The sequence below is a fragment of the Microtus pennsylvanicus genome, chromosome 13 (assembly GCF_037038515.1).
Source record: "Microtus pennsylvanicus isolate mMicPen1 chromosome 13, mMicPen1.hap1, whole genome shotgun sequence".
Classification (NCBI taxonomy): Eukaryota; Metazoa; Chordata; class Mammalia; order Rodentia; family Cricetidae; genus Microtus; species Microtus pennsylvanicus.
Window position 1 is genome coordinate 52,667,231 of NC_134591.1, and position 19,094 is coordinate 52,686,324.

At 46.5% G+C, this 19,094-nt stretch overlaps 2 protein-coding genes across 2 annotated transcripts; one reads left to right on the plus strand and one right to left on the minus strand.

Annotated features, from left to right (window-relative positions):
- Positions 1-350: 350 nt before the first annotated feature.
- Positions 351-14,305, minus strand: Ermap (erythroblast membrane associated protein (Scianna blood group)). The gene is made up of 13 exons (XM_075945960.1): positions 14,125-14,305; positions 12,899-12,983; positions 11,647-11,823; positions 11,116-11,454; positions 9,780-10,061; positions 8,079-8,195; positions 7,493-7,525; positions 7,031-7,063; positions 5,622-5,642; positions 4,671-4,691; positions 4,548-4,574; positions 4,432-4,458; positions 351-3,014 (listed from the first exon to the last, which is right to left on the minus strand). The coding sequence occupies exons 3-13, from the start codon at positions 11,732-11,734 to the stop codon at positions 2,299-2,301; spliced, it is 1,704 nt and encodes a 567-aa protein (XP_075802075.1). The 5' UTR covers positions 11,735-11,823; positions 12,899-12,983; positions 14,125-14,305; the 3' UTR covers positions 351-2,298.
- Positions 14,306-17,924: 3,619 nt separating this feature from the next.
- On the plus strand, positions 17,925-18,339 carry LOC142834071 (translation machinery-associated protein 7-like). Its single transcript, XM_075946109.1, has one exon. The coding sequence runs from the start codon at positions 18,026-18,028 to the stop codon at positions 18,311-18,313; it is 288 nt and encodes a 95-aa protein (XP_075802224.1). The 5' UTR covers positions 17,925-18,025; the 3' UTR covers positions 18,314-18,339.
- Positions 18,340-19,094: the final 755 nt, after the last annotated feature.

The following is a 19,094-nucleotide window of genomic DNA, read 5'->3' on the forward strand; positions in this document are numbered from 1 at the left end:
CAGAGACTGAATGAGTGACTAGATAGATAATCTCCTGCCTCCTCAAATAGCTCTGGTTTCTGTGGTGACCTCTCTCAATAGGTAAGACCAGTGGGCTTAGTTTTAGGGTTGACTATTTAGACACGTATGTTTGGAGCTGAAGATGTGTGTGAAATATAAGCATTATACACTATTAATTTATAAATTGGCAAAGATAAAACCTCAGAGGCAGACTCGGGAATCAAACTGGGTTTATTATGAACTGTGTCTAAAGCGTGCTTGAAACCAACCCCATCATGTGTTTTCTCCACGGTTTCCTTCACAATGAAGACAACATGCCAAACAGTAAATACTAAAAGTTGTATTTAATAACTGTACAAAGACAAACAAAATAGTCCTTTGAGGCTCTGTAATAGCAAGTTTTACATATCATCTTGACCAGGTCACAAGGTTCCCAGATATTTCATCAGACATTATAATTGTTGTCCCTATGAGGGTAGTTTGGACAAGATTAACATTTAATCAATAGATTGAGGAAAGCAGTTACCCTTGTTAATTCCAGGGGGAGCCATCCAATCAGTGGAAGATTCCAGACCAGTTTTGGGGCCTGTCCGGCGTTGGACTGGACTTCAGGTCTTTCCCTTGCCTTGGACTGAAATTAAACATTGGCTCTTTCTAGATCTCCAACTTGCCAACTTCAGTCTTGTATGTATTCGTTTTCTGCCCCCATTCCCGCACTACACACACACACACACACACACACACACACACACAGTTGGCTCTGTTTCTCTAGGGAACCCTGACTATTGCAGGCACTATTGGAAAGAACTTGTCACAGATCTAGTTCCAGAGGGGTCCAGCTGCCTTCTCACCTGCAAACAAAGAGGCTGCCTCACATACATGGGTGTTACCTGAAAGTTCCTTGCCTTCTTTTTCTAACCCACATCCAAAAAAATAAATGTGTAGTGTGTGCGTGTGTGCATGTGTGCGTTGATGTATAGTTATGTGCAGTGAATTGAAGGTGCCCTTGAAAGCTAGAAGAGGAAGCCTCATCCTCTGGGGTTGGAGTTTCAGGTGGTGGTCAATTGCCCAATATGGGTGCCAGAAGCCAAACTCAGGTCCTCTGCAAGAGCAGTATAAGCTCTTAATCGACCAGTAGTATTTCCAGCCTTAAATTCATTATTTTATTGTCTCACTATATAATCTTTCAAATAAGATGTCTTATTTGGTTTTGGGGTTTTTGGGGATTGGGGGAATTGAGACAGGGTCTCTCCATCCTGGAACTCACTATGTAGACCAGGCTGGTCTCAAACTTACAGAGATCCGCCTGCTGGGACTAAAGATGTGTGTCACCATACCCAGCAATAAGACATCTTATTTTAAATAAGACCAGCTTTCTTGAAATCAGTAATCTATGGCCCAGAGGCTATTGTCGAGTCTTGAAGAATAATGGTCTTGTGGGTCTATTGAGGTGAGTGGCTCAAACTGCCACTTTTTCTCATGGGCCTTTCTGAACTTTATGAGGTCTTCAGAGGGTCAGAGCCATAGACTGCAGAGTGACCACACAGCTGGACAGCTTTGATTACAGCTGTGCCTCCCAGCTCCATGCCTATGTTGAGGGTTTTGGGGGTATTATAGTTCCTGGTCAACATGTAGGTAAACTGATTCTGAAAACACGTACATTCTATTCTGGATGGCTCCCTTTCAAGCTAGCTGTTGAAATCATATTCTGAATGTCTCCAGACTGTGCTGTCAACAGTGTGAAGGAAATAGAAAACAATGGAGTGTTGACTCCTCTGCTTCAATCCTGAACAAAGAAGGGAGGATGTGTGATTCACAAGACATACACTTGTAAAAAGCTGGCTTTAGGAGTTGGAGGCCTGAACTGGGGGCAGGGTCGGGGATAGAGAAGAACAGTCTTTGATGGAAAAGTCAGAGTCTGGGGCTGTAGCTTCACTACTGAAAACCCATTGACGTTGTGAGAAGTTCCTGTCAGGATTCCCTCAGGTACAGAGCCTGTCTCCTGAGCTTGCACTGAACACTGCTGAGATACAGCCAACATCTCCTACTAAACCTCCACTGAGTGAGCACTGTTCATATCAAGAAGTCATCCAGAGCAATGGGAATGTCCAGTCTCCAGAAAAAAAAGGCAGTGTTCAGAATTGAACCCTAGGAGAAAGGTGGTACAAACAGAAGCCACAGAAGGGTCTGGATTTGGACCAGAGGTACTGGAGAAACAGATGCTGGGCCAGAAGACAGAGTCCAGGGTGCCAGGCTAGAAGATGCTCACCTGCGTGCATCAGATCACAGGGCACAGCCCTACAGAGAAGGAGCCTTGAACCCCTGAAGGGCAGGTCCTAGGCTAGAGGGCCAGGTATCATTGACTGGAAAAAGCTCAGAACCCTGAGGAGACAGTAAGGATGGATTCACCTTCAGGGTCACGTCTCCATTAGCACGGCTTTTTCCCTCCTGTTTGGTGACAACCGATTCGTCTGACTTCTGCAGCTCGGTACAGATAATTAGAGGTGCCGTGTTCTTCCCCTCATCGTGAAGACAAGGTTCAAAGAAAGGACGAAGGGGGCTAGAGAAACTGTGGGTGAACGTAAAGATGTGGGACTTGTCAGTCACGTTGTAGAAGGAGATGACTCCTGCTTCATAGTCCAAGAAAACCCCCACACACTTTGGAGACTCCTTCAGACGGAAGGAGGTCTGCGGGGACGTGAGAGCTTCATACTCATTCCGACGGCTCTGCCGCAGGAGCCAGTGGCCATTGGCGGGTGAGGCCGTGACCTTCCCCTTCCTGCTCACGGAGTCACTGCACACGCCAAGGATCCATTTGGTCTTCTCGCCCACGTACACCTCCCAGTAATGACAGCCAGTGGTAAAGTACTCAGAGCCAAGCACGCTGACGACAAAATCAAACCTCTGAGGGTGGTCAGGAACAGACCGCTTCTTGTCACCAAGCCTCACGCATCTCCGATCCTCAGACAGGATGAGTTTGGGATGGGCTGTGTCAGGGTCCAGGGTCACCACCACTGTAGAGAGTTGGAGGGGAGAAGAGAAATTTATATCTTAAGGAATCTTCAGGTAGATTTGGAGGGGAAATACTCCGGAGGTCTGCAATCTGTCACTAATCTGTTTTAGTTCATGGCTTTCCCCGACTACATCCACAGATGTACTGGAACCAGACGTTTAGCTTGCAGACAGAAAGCTTGCCTAGTGAGCCTGAAGCCCTAGGTTCCACTTCCAGCACTATGTAAAACAGGTGGGATGATGCAGTAAGACGATATTGGGGAGTGGAGGCTGGAGCATCAGTAGCTCAGGGTCATCCGTGGCCTCAGAGAGAATACGAAACCAACCGGCACTGCACTGGACAGCCTCAGAAGCCAAAACACACAAAAAAATCTAGACTTGGATGTTAGACCATGTTCTGGTTAGCTTTTTGACAATCTGATAACAAGCTAGACTCTAGTGGTTCTCAACCTGTGGGTCACGACCCCTTCCTTTGGGGGTTGTATATCAGAGATCCTGCATATTAGATATTTACATTCCAATTCATAACAGTACAAAATTACAGTTATGAAATAGCAATGAAATATCTTTATGGTTGGGGTCACCACCACATGAGGAGCTGCATATTAAAAGGTTGCGGCATTAGGAAGGTTGAGAACTGCTCTGCTAGAGTAATCTGGGAAGAGGGAAACTCAACTAAGAAAATGCTTCCCAGCCTGGTGGTGGCGGCGCATGTCTTTAATCTCAGCACTCAGGAGGCAGAGGCAGGCGGATCTCTGTGAGTTCGAGGCCATCCTGTTCTGTAGAGCTAGTTCCAGGGTCAGCCTGTTCTAAAGAGTGAGTTCCAGGACAACCAGGACCACACAGAGAAACCCTGTCTCCAAAACAACAACAATACAAAACAAAAGCTGTCTCCGTCAGATTTAACTGTAGGAAAAACTGATGGGTTCATTTTCTTGATTAATGATTGATATGGCAGGACTCAGCCCACTGTGGACGGTGTCACCCCTGGGCGGGTGGTCCTGAGTTGTATGAGAAAGCAGGCTGGACAAGTCACAGGGAGAAAGCCAGTAAGCCACATGTCCCTGCTTCCAGATTCCTGTTTGGGGTTTGACTGATGATTAATCGTGAGCTGTAAGCCAAATATATCCTCTCTCCTGTCTCAGTTAGAGTTGCTATTGCTGGGACGACACACCTTGACCAAAAGGAACTGGGGAGGAAAGGGTTTATTTGACTTACATCTCCTGGGTCACAGCCCTCTGAGGGAAGGCGAGGAGAATGACAGATTTGATCCAGCTGTGCTGCATAGCGACACAACCACTACTTATAATAACATAAATTTACAGTCTGGATTCAAGTGGGACGGGATGAAAACTTAAGCGACAGAGTCCGAGAAGCATGGACTCTGGAATGGAAACCGGGAAAGCTGACTTAACTTACCAAAATGCAGCCGGGCTCTTCTCCAACCTGAAAGGCAAAGGGAGGATTTGTTAAAGCGGAGTAGGAACGGAGGCAGCCCGGAGGGCAGAGCCAAAACCAGAGGAGGAGCATCTCACCTGCATTGGCAGCGGCTCTTTTCAACTCTGGGGGAGAAGAAATAAGGGGTGAGCTATCTGTCACTGGACTTACAGGGCAGGAAATACGTTGGCATGGAAACTACAAAAACATGGCAGACTTACTCAGTTCACTCCGGAGCTTCTCTGAAGAATAAAAAGAGTTGGACGCATCAGAACAAGAACCATTACCCGCTCGCTATGCTTCTGTCCCTCACACCCGCATTCCCATAACAGATTAGAAGCAGCCGTGTCCTGGGACTTCCCCCATAATGATGCCTGCAATAGGGGTATGGCTCCCTGCTGTGGCCTAGGAGTCCCCAGAGATATGACAGATGATCCCCAAATTCCTATGTGAGTCAAACCTTACCTTCAGGTACAATAAATATTACATTTGTAGGTGACAATGTAAGTGAAGTATGTGAAGATGTTATCGAATAAGATAAAAGTTTATGTAAAACTGTCGCCAAGTCCCTATAAAATCCTGTTAGCATGTGTATTTTCTCTATGTAAAATATGTAGACATGTTGCATGCTTTCAGTTTTTTGTTTGTCTTCTTGTTTTTCAGTTTGTTGGTGTTGGTTTTTGTTTTGTTTTGGACGAGGGTCTCACCATGTAGCTCTGGCTGATCTGGAACTTGATATACAGACCAGGCTGGCCCCAAACTCACAGATTTGCCTGCCTCTGCCTCCTATGGTTTTTTGTTATTATGAAGTGTTAAAAATTGGTTCCTGTGGATGAAATGACTGAGAATTCAGAAGGCCGTGTCACATTCCAGAGGGGACACAACAGCCGCAGACCCTGCCTAGGGAGCACTATGCCCCGGGATAAAGGACGTCCCAGGGCTTCATCTAAGAGAGGCACACATCTTGGTGAAACAGCTCCCATTTAGAAGTTACATAAGTGCTCTGTAGGAAAGAGAAACAGATAGCGCTCACAATGGGGATGTCGAGAGCCACACAACCCTCCTTGGTTTGAATTGCCCTGTTCCCCCTGCCCAGATAGTCACTGAGTCACTCAGCCCGCAGCAGAGACAGTAGCAGAAAGAGGGTGGCATGGGAGAACTTGACAACTTACTGAGGGCTTTGTGGAGTCTTCCTGAAAACCAGAGAGAGAAAGAGAGGGGTGAGTGACCTGATCCTTTACGCCTGGGGCCCTCGAAAGCCTACCACTCCAACACACCACCACCACCACCACCACCACCACCACCACCACCAAGAAGGAAAGGTTGGGGGCTGGAGAGATGGCTCAGAGGTTAAGAAATTCAGGGCCCAGGAAGCTTGGAATATTTATATGCTTCCTGTGCTTTGCACGAGTGCTTCTAGCTTCTCTAGAGGGCCCACCTAGCCCTTATCTTCCCCAGCCTAGCATTATCCTTGTCAGAGATTGGAGCTATGCACCCTGAGTCCACCCAGCTAAGGGATAGACCCAGGGCAGGCTCCTGGCTTGGAACAGTGACGCTGAATAAGCCATAGCTTCTCAGGAGCTTAGGATGTATGACTGTCACTTCCACAACCTAACTGCCACCATTCACTGTGCCCTGCTCTTACACAGAGTGAGACCTGGAACCTCTTAACCTTGACATGCATGGAATTATTATTCCTGCTTTGAAGAAAATAGGCTGAGGCTCAGAAGGACCATGAAATTTTCTCAAGGTCATCGATCTAGTAAGTGACCAAGGAGGCGGGATTTGAACTCAGATCTGTCTGACCTCTAAGTCAGTGTCCCTTGCCATCACACAATGCTGTTCCTCTGTGCTCTTGGGCAGAACAGTCAGCCTGGCTGCAGTATAAACTCCACACTCTCCAACTCCAGGTTGGGGAGAAATGATGTAGGGCCAGATTCTAACATCATTGAACTAGGAGCCATCAAGTCGATGATAGATCTCCACAAGACTTCAAAAGCATCTCTTTTGACTTTTGTCCTGGGGGGACCCCAGCACGTGTTCATCCAATTAATGGTGATAAAGTGGCATTGAGAGGAAGGAATCCCAGACCCTGTGGCAGATCTTTTGAAAAGGTTTTCTCTTTTAAGACTGGAACTTAGTATCCCCGTGTTACAGATAAGGAATCCAGAGTCCGGGGCAAGACTGAATAACTCAAGGCCACAGTATGGGAGACCAGCAAGCTGAATCAAGTACAGCCAACCCCAAAACCTGCAGCATTTCCATGGCACCATGCCACTGCTCTGCATGTCAAGATCATGTGGATGCCTGAGTTTCTCATTCATCCCGTGTGATCTTGCTCATACATCTTTCAGTCACAGGCAGGACCTCCTTTTAAGAAGATTGCTAGAATGACTGATGAAGGAGCACATGGCGATCCAGACACATGCATCCGGGCATTGGCATCTCCTCACCCACTGCCACCAACTCCATCGCCCCTCGACACCGGAAACTGAATTCTAGTACTGTGGAGGGACTGCTGGCATCTACTGTAAGAAGAAAGAATGCTATACTTGCTTACTGCCTCTCGCTCGGTACATACCTTTTTCTTTGGCGTGGTCTTCCAGAAGATTTTCTAGAGAAAGAAAAGAGAAAGCAGATAAAATTCCCGGCCATTTCAAGGGAAGGTTCTGAGTCCCTGTTGGTTTTATCAGCTCTTGAACTGCCCCCAACTCTGCCATCTTCATTTCCGCCCCTCCTGATCCAGCCTGTCATCTCTCCTCTGAACCATAAAAATGGGAACTCAATTTGTCTGGCGTGTCCTGTCTTACTCCTCTGGTCTCTTCACAACCCAGTAGCCAAAGAGCCCTCTTCAGAGCGCCATTCTGATCGGATGTCCCCATTCCGTGCTTTACCTCTGCTTTTAGGAAAAAGACTGAGTTCCTCCATCAACACAAACAGAAGGTGGCGGAACTTTCAGGTACCAATGTAGTTCTGTGGGCACTGGAGATACAGAAACCAACAAAACAAAAACATGTTCCCCACCCGTACCCAGAACACTTACCTACCTCCATCACCTGTTCGTACAGAAGCTTCTCTGGAAAGGAGAGAGGGGAGAGCGAGCTCAGCTTAGGAAGCATTTCTTCCTAACACACAGTGTTGCCCAAACATGGCCTAAGCCGTCTGATTAGGATTGACCCCTTGCCACTATAGGTAAATGGCCATTTGAAAAGATCAGAGTCTTCTCACCATCAAAAGGGGGAAGAAATGTTGGGTTATGTAACTTTCCAAATCCTTTGCAATCAAGAGCCCAAAAAATGTGATCATTTTAATGAGGGTTTTATCCAAATGGATATAATTGGATTTCCTGATTAGAAGGCTCTAATTTCTTAGTTAATTAGGAAGCTGCCAGGGTTGGTTGCTGTCTAATTTCTCAAAGGGTGAGAACTCACAGCTCTACCCAGAGCCTCTCTGCAGTCTACTGCATTCCCTCTGCCATGTGAGTCCCGGTTTTCAACTTGTGAGGTCTCCCACCTCTGGTAGATGCCATGCCCACATCCACTTCTGCTAGTCTTTGCCTAGAGCAGTCACAGTCCCCCACACCCCCACACCCTACAATCACTGTCCTCACAGCTCCACCACCAAGTTACCTTTTGATCTTTTTTGTTTACAGATGAGCCAAATGCCAAGAAGGATAAGGAGTCCCAAGATAGGCAGGACCACAGAGAGAGCCACCGCTGGAGAGGACAGACTTCCAGGAGCTGGGGCTGAAACAGAGACCACCAATGACCACCCTCAAGGAGACGGCTGAGAGCAGTTCTCTGCCTCGGAGGGTAGGTCGCTCAGGCATATCCAACCAACTCCATCGGCTCTAGGGAGAACCCTGCCAAGACTGATGAGCCTCTTTGCTTCCCTTGTTAACTCACACTCTGGGTGACAGAGAGAAATGGGACGTTCGCATCTCATGAAGACTTCTCAAGCACAAGTTCACCCTGTCTTCTAACTCTATGGACAAATACTCTAGAGACCTCAAAGTCCTGAAGTGCTCCTTAACAATTCCCAGTGGTCCCTCATGAGTCCCGCCTGCCTTCTCAAACCCTTTCTGTTGTGCAGCCACAGACTTGGCTACAACAATGTGTTCCAGGCTGTCTCTCTGCTCCACCATCAGCAGGGGCAAGACAAGGTCTATGGACTACAGCGGCAGGCCTGGAGCTCAGACAGGAAGGGAAAAGGAGTGCAGGGGTAGAACTGCACGTGTGTGACCCCAGGAGGCAGGACAGGAAAGTGTGGGACTGTGAGGAGTCCCAGCTGGCTGTACATCCTTGTTCAACCATTGGGAGGCCCTAGGCAAGCGACCCAGCCTCTCCCAACCTGGGTTATTCATCTGTAAAATGGAGCTGGTAAGAGTCTTAATTCCCTGGGACTACGGGGGAGGGGAAGGACTTAAATAAGTCACCTTAAACTCTTATCAGCTAGGGAGAGGCGGTGGCAGAAGTAAGAGGGGAGGAGCATAAAGGGAGGAATGAAGAAAAAGATTGGCAGATGTCCAGGAGGCTTCTCTACCAACTTATTTTATCACGTGACTCCACATTTCAAGGATATTTCAAAGCTTCACACTTTTTAACCCAGCAGTTCCATTTTTTTAAGAATGTGTTCTGAATCAGCTCGAAATAAGTGTGAAGATGTCCACCCACCACTAGTTATCAGATGAGGCAGGGGGGTGTCGGTGGGGCGGGGAGGGGTGTCGATGGGGGGTGTCGGTGGGGCGGGGGGGGGGTGTCGGTGGGGTAGGGGGGCGTTGCAAAGCATCTGGAGTCCCAGAGACAGCCTTCGGGTTACTTTGTTTTGATCAATAGCCACATGATGGAATTTGATGCCCCCCAAAAATCAATTTATGAAAAAACACTTCAGAATTAGACAACAAATACCTTATGAGTTGAGAAGTGAGAAAAGAAATGAGGAACAAACGTGGACACACGCAGAAGCGTGGGCACACTCCTCGGGTGTGTGAATGTGGACCCCCAAAACATTAGCAGTAATTCTCTATGATTTATGAGATTCTACGCCATTGTTTTTGATTTCTCTAAAATGTTCCACGTTTTCATGTTTATTTTTTACAATACACATTCTTAGAGCTATAATATAATTCATAGAATGAAAAAAAATTAATTTAAATTTTTTACATGTATTTGTGTTTGGCTTGCATGTATGTCTGTGTAGCATGTGTGTTTCGGAATGCCCCAACACCGAGCCATCTCCCTTCCCCTGAAAAGTCTGTAGAAAGCCCCCACAAGGTAGAGTTTCCTCCAGGCTCTTCAGGAGCCTCAAGCTGATTTGCACCCCTGCCTTACCTGCAATAACCATGGCTGTGGTCTTCTCTTGGCCGAGGATCTCATTACGGACAGTGCAGGACACATTCCCCAGAGCGCTGTCCCTGACGCGGCTGGACACTGCTGTTCGGAATAGCCCAGTTTCATCCAGGGAGTGGGTCTCTGAGAGCGACAGGAGCACTCTGCCCTGAGCGTCTCTCCACTCGGTCCATGGCTTTGGGAACCATCCCATTGACCAGCACACCAGCTGGATCCAGCCAGCATCATAGCTCTTCATGTGGATGAAGGGATCAGAGCCTGAAACTAAAAAGGACAGATTGTCTGATTGAGGCAACTTAACTGACTGGCAGGGGCGTGGTGGCAAGGGTACAGTCCTAGCCAGTGTCCTGCCCTCCACCCCTTCCTTTGATGGACAGCTGTTAATAGAGCTGTCGTTTCTGCCTTCCCTTTACCCTCAGTGGGTCTGACCACCACAATGGGATAAAACAGTCAATCCAAATGAAGTTCAAGATCTACTCATGACAACACCCGTCCACACTATTCTGTTCCTTTGGGCACCCCAGTCCCTGAAAAGTGATTTGCCAACCCCCGGCCAAAGGACTCCGTGACTGGAAAGAATCGACCAACTACTATGCGTTTTAAATAAATTCATCCCTCTTTCGTAACTAAGTGATAAGCAAAGATGATCAGGGGTTGGAGAGATGAGCTGGCTCAGGGGTTAAAAGTACTGGCTGCCCTTCCAGAGGACCCACCACCCACATGGCAGCTCATAACTGTCTGTAATTCTAGTCCCAAAGGGATCTGACACTCTCTTCTGGGGTCTGTAGGCCCCAGGTACCTATGTGGTAGACAGATATTCGAGCAGGCAAAACACCCAAATGCATAAAATAAAAGTAAATAAATCTTTTTAAAAAGACTGACAATGGTAACCCCATGGACTGGCCTGAAGTGAGAGCAGAGACTTGGGCTGGGTCTGTGGTAGACTGATTTTTATAAAAACACTGAAGCTAGTTTGAGGAACAGTCTCTGACTTCTGGCTCTTTAAACACTCAAGAACCTGGAAAAGGACTGTGAAGCATTTCCTTATCACAGCAGGGAATCCTGGCCCTTGGGGACTTTTCCTTGCAGCCCTGGTTGTGAGTTTCTTGGTAACGAAGCCGAAGCTGAGAAAGCTGCCCTTGTCTGAGCCAGCCAGCCTGTGTTTATCCGGACAGTGTTTTCCAAAGTCCAGGTTTCTTCCCCTCTCAGGAAGAATCACCAGTCAGGGCTTCATTGAGATGAGCAGACCCGGCTAGAGAAGGCAGAACTGACAAAGCGATTGCCACAAATGACCCAGGCCCCTGCAAAGCATCCTAACCTGCCACTTGCAGGGTCACGTTGCCCTCTTGACTCTGGTTTCCGATCCGGAACTGGCATTGGTACTGCCCTCGGTCCTCGAGCCTCACGTTACTGATATACAGAATGTAACTTTGCTTGTGGGTATCTCTCACCAGCGTGGTCCTGCCCTTGTATTCTGGCATCAGATCTTCATCACTGTCCTGCCCATCCCGGAACACGTGGACAGCCTGGGTGCGAGGCAGGTGTGCAGGCCGTTCCCACCTCACCTCGCTGAGCACCATGCCTGGCCAGAGCAAGAGGGGGCAGGGCAGCTCGGCTCTGCCCCCGAGTGGGGCCAGGTAGAACTTGTCAGTATTCCCTGTGGAACAGACACCAAACGGGGTGAAGGATGCTGAAGAAATGGCTTGGGGGATGAGTGAGAAAAGGGAGTTTCCTAAGGAAGGGCAGAGCCTGGGAAGGACAGTAGACAACGGAACCCAAGAACCAAATTCCAGCGCCATGCCTCATCCTGGTCAGACCTCCCAGGCAGAGAAAGATCCAAAACTCCTACCTGACACCTGAGCGGGCAGCTGGAGGAAGGCTAGAGTGAGGAGGCAGCTGAGGAGCTGGGAGGCAGAGGGACTTGGTGGTCTCTCCATATGAACTAGGACAGACACCGGAAGAGGACTGATGAACTTGAGCTGAGGAACCTAGGAGGTGGGGCCGAGACCCAGGTCACGCGTTCCACCTGAGGAGCAAGGACATGTGCTTCGAAGAACAGCTTCACTACCCTTACGCTCGTGTGACAAAGTGACTAAAATTCTCAGAAACTCTTTTCTTCATCCTTAAATACTTTAAATTGTATATATATATATATATATATATATATATATATATATATATATATATACGAGGGGAGGTGTGTATACCACATGAGTGCAGGTGGCCTGGGAGGCTAGAGGAGGGTATGGGCTCCACTGGTGGTTGTGAGAAGCCTGATGTGGGGACTGAGAATGGTCCCTAGGAAAAGCAGCTGAGCCATCTCTCCAGCCTCCCTGACACCCTTTTAGATTTATATATAACCAACAGAGGCGTACAAATCCACCGTTCCATCTTGAAGACACTAATCCTTCAAACAGGCACTGGGGGTTGAAAAGACCTGGGTTCAGGTCTCACCTATTTTCCTTTGCTAGCTCCACATCTCTAGCAAGGTTGTGTACTATCTGTGATGGCATGTTCTTAGTCCGTGGGGGAGGGGCCTGTCTTCACTCGTAGGTGGGAGGGCTTAATATATAGATGCCTGGAGAACAAGTGCGTGATAAATGTGTACTGAGCGAAAAGGAGATAGTCATAACTCAGAGGTGCACTGTGTGCTCTAGCAGCCTGAGACCCCAGAGGGCTCCCTAGTAAAGCTCCGCCCACCCACTTGCCATTGCCCAAAATGCTGTTAGCAGAATCTTTCCAGCCACACGGAGGAAAACGTTGAAAATGCCAACACTCTAGGAGGCGAGAACACTCCCAAAGTCTCTCCAACATTTCACATCCTTTGTATCACTTTGGTTACTGGAAAACAGTCTGGAGGGGCTGGAGAAATGGTTCAGCTCTTAAGTGCACTACCTGCTCTTGCAGAGGACCTGGGTTCGATCCCAGCATCCACAAGGTAGCTCACAAGCATCTGTAACTCCAATTCCAGGGGATCCAATGCCCTCTTCTGACCTCCACAGGCACTAAGCATGTACCTGCCATACATACATGCATGCAAACACTCATACACATAAAAAAATAATCTTTCCAAAAGCATAAAACCATCGTGGCTTTGGTACCTGATGTTTTCCAGGAATGTGGCATTACACACATTGTTCATGCAACCACATATTCTTCAACCAGATTCAGTGTTCCAACACAGACCTGTGAGAATTTTAAAAAATAATTAAATATGGTAGGTTGCTTAAACATTGCTACAAATGACAGCGGGTTGGCGGCTGGAAGTAGGAGGCTTTGTCCTAGGGGTAGCAGTGCGGTCTCCAACTAAATGAGACTCTGAGTAAAAGGAAGCTGCTGAAAGTCTTAGGCCTTGACTTTCCTGATTTTAAAATAGGAATGCTTTACAATTTCACCACCAAATTGCCCTAAGGAAAGGTCCAAGCAAATTAATTAATTAATTTTCTTGTTTTCCTACAACCCTGCCTTCAGAAGGATGTATCAAGTTTTTAAAGTTTTTACCAATTTAATAACGAAACTGTATTTCTTAGAATTTGATAGTCCCTTGTGCTAATCTGTACTTCTTTGATTATTCATTTATTTGGTCCTTGTCAATGATTTCCTCTGTATTTTGCTGGGTTTTTTGTCTTTGACACATTTGTCTCTTAATGGCTTGCAAAATTCTTCACATAAGTAACCATTTTTCCCCATGACACAAGTTGCAAGTGTTTCCCCCCAGAGTCAGTTACATTGTAAGCTTGAACTAGTTTGAGTTTTGAAACTTCTAAGTCAGAAAAAAAGAAAGAAGAGGAGGAAAGGATCCCAACAGACATTCTTTGCCCATCTTGAGCAGTTTAAGAAGATCCCAGGTATCTATAACTTCGCAGTCACCCAGTTCAGGACCGAGCAGATGGTGAAGGGCAAACGGCATGCGTGCTGAAGTATTAATAGCACTGCAGTGTTAAGTAAGAGTCTTCAGACAGAGCCACCTGTCATTCTTGTCACTTGCTGTATTTGGGGCTCCTAAGTGACAGCTAACCATTGTCCCTTTTTATCCTTTAAGATGTTCTTTGTAGCTGGACAGCGGTGGCACATGCCTTTAATCCCAGCACTCAGGAGGCAGAGGCAAGTCGATCTCTATGAGTTTGAGGCCAACCTGGTCTACAGAGCTGGTTCCAGGACAGCTAAGGCTCTTATACAGAGAAACCTTGTCTTGAAAAACAAAACAAAACAAAGATGTTCTTTGTAAAAGGAAGGATTATTTCTCTACATTCATAAGCTTGCCGATACTGAGAAATTTAAAGAACTAGACAGACTAAGAAAAGAAGGGAGACGGGAGAGAACTCACCACATTTGGGACACGGGATCCTTGTCCTTTAGTGGCAAAGCTGGAGCCTCCTAGCTGGGAATACCATCTCCCCACAGGCAGGGTGGTCCGACATCGGCCAAGAATGCCAGGAACATCCCAAAAGATGGGTCTGGGAAAAGTTCATATTCTAGACTGATGAGCAGAGCCTCACAGCCAAGAGCTCCCTCTGCCCCACAGATGGCTTTCTGGAGGTCCCTAAAAACACACAAGCCACGCCCTGTCTGCCCATCCCTGATAAAGCAAGGGTGTAGAAAGGAGAGGCTCCCCAGCAGCGAGGGAACTGTCAAAGAAAGGACTTTTCCTCCAGTGCCTAGTACAACAGTGACTCCTGCAATTTGACCCCATCACCCCTTTTCTTAAAAGCTTGCTCTCCTTTACTTTCCAACCAGTACGGGTTAGAAGATCCGTGAATGGAACCAGAGCCCGTTGTGTAAAGGGAAATAAGGCAGACTCAGGAAGTCAGTACTGCTCATTTCCACCTATGTGTGGGATTTACATTCAGAGAGGTGTGTGTGTGTGTCTGTGTGTGTGTGTGTGTGTGTCTGTGTGTGTCTGTGTGTGTGTGTGTCTGTGTGTGGCAGGGGTCTGAAAATAGAAAGGATTCCATGGAGGAGAAGAAAGAAGCCATAAAACGCAGGGGAAGAGCAAAGTAATACAGGCAATATAAAAGCAGACAAGGAGGGGGGAACTGCAAGAAGGGGTTGGGAATAGGTGGGAAGGTACTGGGGGAGGGGGTGAGTGAGGATAAACTGTAATAACATATACACATGAAAATCCCATGAGGAAACCCATCACTCTGCATGCTAACTTAAACTAACTTAAAAAATTAGAAGGTAGGCTTCAAGACACCCGCCAATCAGCCATACCCTTTAGCCCACGGCTTTATCTCCAGCTACACCTTGATGCATGCTTGCACGCTTTCAGACGAGCAAACTTGCTTCCTGCCCCTCCTGTGTTACACCCTTCCTAACTGGCTTACCCTCATACTGCCCAGGACTGTATTCATTGCCATACAAACTATGACTTTGACTTTCAGAAAGATATACTCGTCATACAGACTTCCTTGAGCTTTGAGTCTAGCAGATGTCAGTGGTGGCCTGCACCGAGTCCCCTGTTGAGGGCTGACCTGTCTCCCAATTTCAGTGTAGCTGAGACTTTTCAGCAGGCTGTAGGAACCCAGTAGCTCTTTGCTTACTGTCTGAGAGTCTATACAAAGGCTCAGCAGCCTATTTGGTCTGTGGGCATCTCTAGAGTTCACCATAGGTCGTGCTCTAAGGAATCAAGTTCTGAACCTTCTATTAGTACATACTCCTCCAAGATTCCCCACTGGAAACCTAGACGCAAGAAACCCTTTTCTTCTCCTGGATATCCGCCTGAAAATTCTTGTATTGAAGGGCTTGTCTCACACTCTGCTTTGGGTATGGAGTGGTGTAGTGATTAAGACACTGGAATTCGTCCATCTGGCAAGGCTCTAGGTTTCCTCTCTGGCACACACACACACAGACACAAACACACACATTCACACACACACACACACACACACACAGACACACTCCTTACACATTCATCACTCATTTGTGCTAGGAAACTTCAAACTCCTCTCTCTTGAACATTTAATAGGTTATTATAAATGTTTTCACCCTGGAACACTACAGCTTACCTCTCCTCTAGAACTATGTGTTGGCAGTCATAATTAGCCTTTGTGTCTGTCCCTTCGCCCAAGTTTTAATCGTTTTGTTTTCAGACAGCATCTCACTACATAGTCCAGGTTGGCCTCTAACTTGTAATCCTCCTACATCTGTCTCCTGAGTAATGGGATTACAGCCATTCGCAAAATCAGGCCCTACCATGCTTCTTCGCTTTAAGGGGTAAATGGACAGAGTTCTAGACTTCCAGCTAAATAAATATGGTTTCTTTGAACACCTTCCCAGTCCCCTAGCTGCTAGACCTTTCAAAGGGCATTTCTTGTCTTTTCTCCTTTATTTGAGGTGGAGTCTGCTGTGTAGCCCAAGGTGGCCTCCGACTTGAGACCCTCCTGAGTGCTGTGATTACAGACTCTCATCCCGGCACCTGGCTCTTGTGCTTTCTCCTATGATGTATAAATATCCACTGTTGAAATTTCACAAAATACAGAAAATCTTAAACAAAATGAATATAATCCCTACTAATAAAACAAGATATATTAACAACTTTGGTATGCTTTCAAATCCCATTTTCTGTTTTGAAACTATAAAACAAATACTGTGGTTAGACAATATATGTTCTTTGTGGCTTTTAAAAATTTAATATGCTAAAGCACTGTGTGTGTGTGTGTGTGTGTGTGTGTGTGTGTGTGTGTGTGTGTGTGTGTGTAGAGAGAGAGAGAGAGAGAGATCAGAAGTCAATGTCAAGTGTCTTCCTCTATTAAACTCCACCTTATATTTTGAGACAGTCTCTAACTGAACCTGGGCCCACCGAAGTGTTTAGGTTGCCTGGTCGTCATGCTCTAGGGATCTGTCTGTTTAGAAAGCATTTTATTATATCATAAAACTTTCTTCTATGCCATTTTAGTGGTTGTCTTGAGTTTTACTATAGCTACCCTTTCGTCCATCCTTTTTGTTTTTGTTTTGAAGCAGGATCTTTCTACATAGCCCTGGCTGTCCTAGGACTCACTATGTAGACCAGGCTAGCCTCAGACTCACAGAGATCAGCCTACCTCTGCCTCCCGAGTGCGAGATTAGAGGTGTGCTCCACTACGCCTTGCTCTTTCATTCATCTTAACTCCGATGATAAAATGTTGGCTGTTAGCCCAGCAGTGGTGGTGCACACCATTAATCCCAGCACTCGGGAGGCAGAACAGGCCAGCCTGGTCTACAGAGTGAGTTCCAGGCCAGCCAGGGCTACACAGAGAAACCCCGTCTCGGGAAAAAATTTTTAAATGTCGGCCGGTGTAGTGTTTTCCTCTTATAAATACTGCTATTTCTGATTATTTACTTAAGACAACTTCTTCGAAGTGAAACTGTTTAAGATGGTTGGAGTCAACTCTTAAATAAAGCTGGGGTAAAACCATTTTACCTTTTCGCTCCCCTCTGGGAGGTGTTGAGGATTGACTTTAGGGTCTCACACACACTGTGGCAGGCGCTCAACCACTGAACTGCATCCCCAACCCTCCTCTTCCTTTTTTAAGACAGAGTCTCAATGAGGTGCCCTAGGCTGATCTTTAACTTACTCTGTATGTAGCCCAGGCTGGCATTCAACTTGTGATCCTCCTGCCTCGGCTTTTTCAGTCGTTGGGATTTAGAGGCACAACATTTCAGTCATTTAAAGTCTATATACAAAAGTATTAACATTGCTATACACCAACTCTCTAGAATTTTGTCTTGCAAAATGAACTCTATACCCATAGAACAATGACTCTCCTTTCTACTCCCCCCCATTCTCTGGCAACCACTCCCCACACACATACCCTGGCAGTCACCCCCCACCCCCGCCCCAGCTCCTGGCCCTTTCTGTTTCTTAGAGTTTGACTACTTTTGATACCTTGTATAAATGGAAGCAAGCAGTAATTAATGTGTGTGTGTATGTGATTATACCCATTTTTAAGGTTTTAAAATCTAATACAGAATTAGCCTCCCAAGACAATATAACAACTCACACTTAGACTGAAAGTACCTGAGAGTCCTTGTAGACTCCCCACTGGATGCTTAAGGTGTAGGCCTGGGAGGTCTGGAATTTGCTAGGTAAACTAGACTGACCTCAAATACACAGAGATCTGTTTGCCTCTGCCTTTAGAGTACTGGGATTAAGTGTGCACCGTCATGCACAGAAATCCTTACCACTTTGACAGAAGACAAAGAAGCAGGTCTGAAGGGATCTGGAGAAGGGGCTGTCTGGAGGTGCCATGTTGGGCCAGGAAGGTGGCAAAAAGAAGCCCCTGAAACAGCCCAAGAAGCAGGCCAAGGAAATGGACGAGGAAGATAAGGCTTTCAAGCAGAAACAAAAAGAGGAGCAGAAGAAACTGGAGGAGCTAAAAACCAAGGCCGTGGGGAAGGGACCCCTGGCCACAGGTGGAATTAAGAAATCTGACAAAAGTAAGCTGTTCCTCATATCTGAGATGATGGTGACCCTCTTCCATTCCTATGTAAACATCTGGATTCCCTGCCATAACATCTTTGCCATCTACAGCTAGAATGAAGTGTTATCCTGGAGCCTGTTGAACATTGTAATAAACTTTTTAAAATAATAATAATAATAAGGGGGAAAGGGAGGGAAATGGAAGGAGGGGGGAGGTGGAAATTTTGAATGGTATTATTTATAAAGCAATAAAAAATATTGAATAGGAAAAAAATAAAATAAATAATACAATGGCTCATTGTCTCTAGTGTTCAGCAGTTCCTACCTCAGCTGTGAATTGAAAGTAAACCCAGTCTGGAATCCTGCCAGAGCCTGCTGTTTCGTCTTTGTTGCACTCTGAATTCTGTATCACTTTGAATTAAACCAACTCATTCAAAGGAAAAAGAAGAAGAAGATAGCTTATTGGTACATGTTTATAGACTACATCCTTATTATGAGGACTAGGGACTTAGTAATGTAATGTTCTAAGAAGAGTGCCAGGAAGATAGGAAGACCCAATGGGAAGCAGCTATTGCTATTACTCTGGATCCTCCTCTACCTTCTCTTCTTTAGTCAATTCTTGCTAATATAACAAATGAAAACGATAGCTAGAAATTTTATTTTACACCCCTTTGATTATCCATGGTGTCTTTCTCTTTCCACTCCTCCCTTCTCCCAGCTCAGAGACCCTCCTGCCTATGCCTCCCTAGTGTGCACCACTAGGCCTGACTAGGGGCCGTGTATTTAAAATGTTATTTTTTTTCAAAGCTTTCAAAGCACGGTGGCAAACAGAATAGCATTTGATCCTCCTTAAAGAAAAACCTGTAAATCAGGAAGGAAGCAGTCAGCAATCCTGA

Bases quoted from the DNA above. Each gene is read 5' to 3' on its own strand.
- Ermap (XM_075945960.1), bottom strand. From the start codon at position 11,734: ATGGAGAGACCACCAAGTCCCTCTGCCTCCCAGCTCCTCAGCTGCCTC. The intron at 7,064-7,492 runs GTAAGTGTTCTG...TTCTTTCTCTAG, and splicing joins CGAACAGGTGATGGAGGTAG to AAAATCTTCTGGAAGACCAC. The intron at 4,459-4,547 runs GTGAGATGCTCC...TTTGCCTTTCAG, and splicing joins AAGAGCCGCTGCCAATGCAG to GTTGGAGAAGAGCCCGGCTG.
- LOC142834071 (XM_075946109.1), top strand. From the start codon at position 18,026: ATGTTGGGCCAGGAAGGTGGCAAAAAGAAGCCCCTGAAACAGCCCAAG.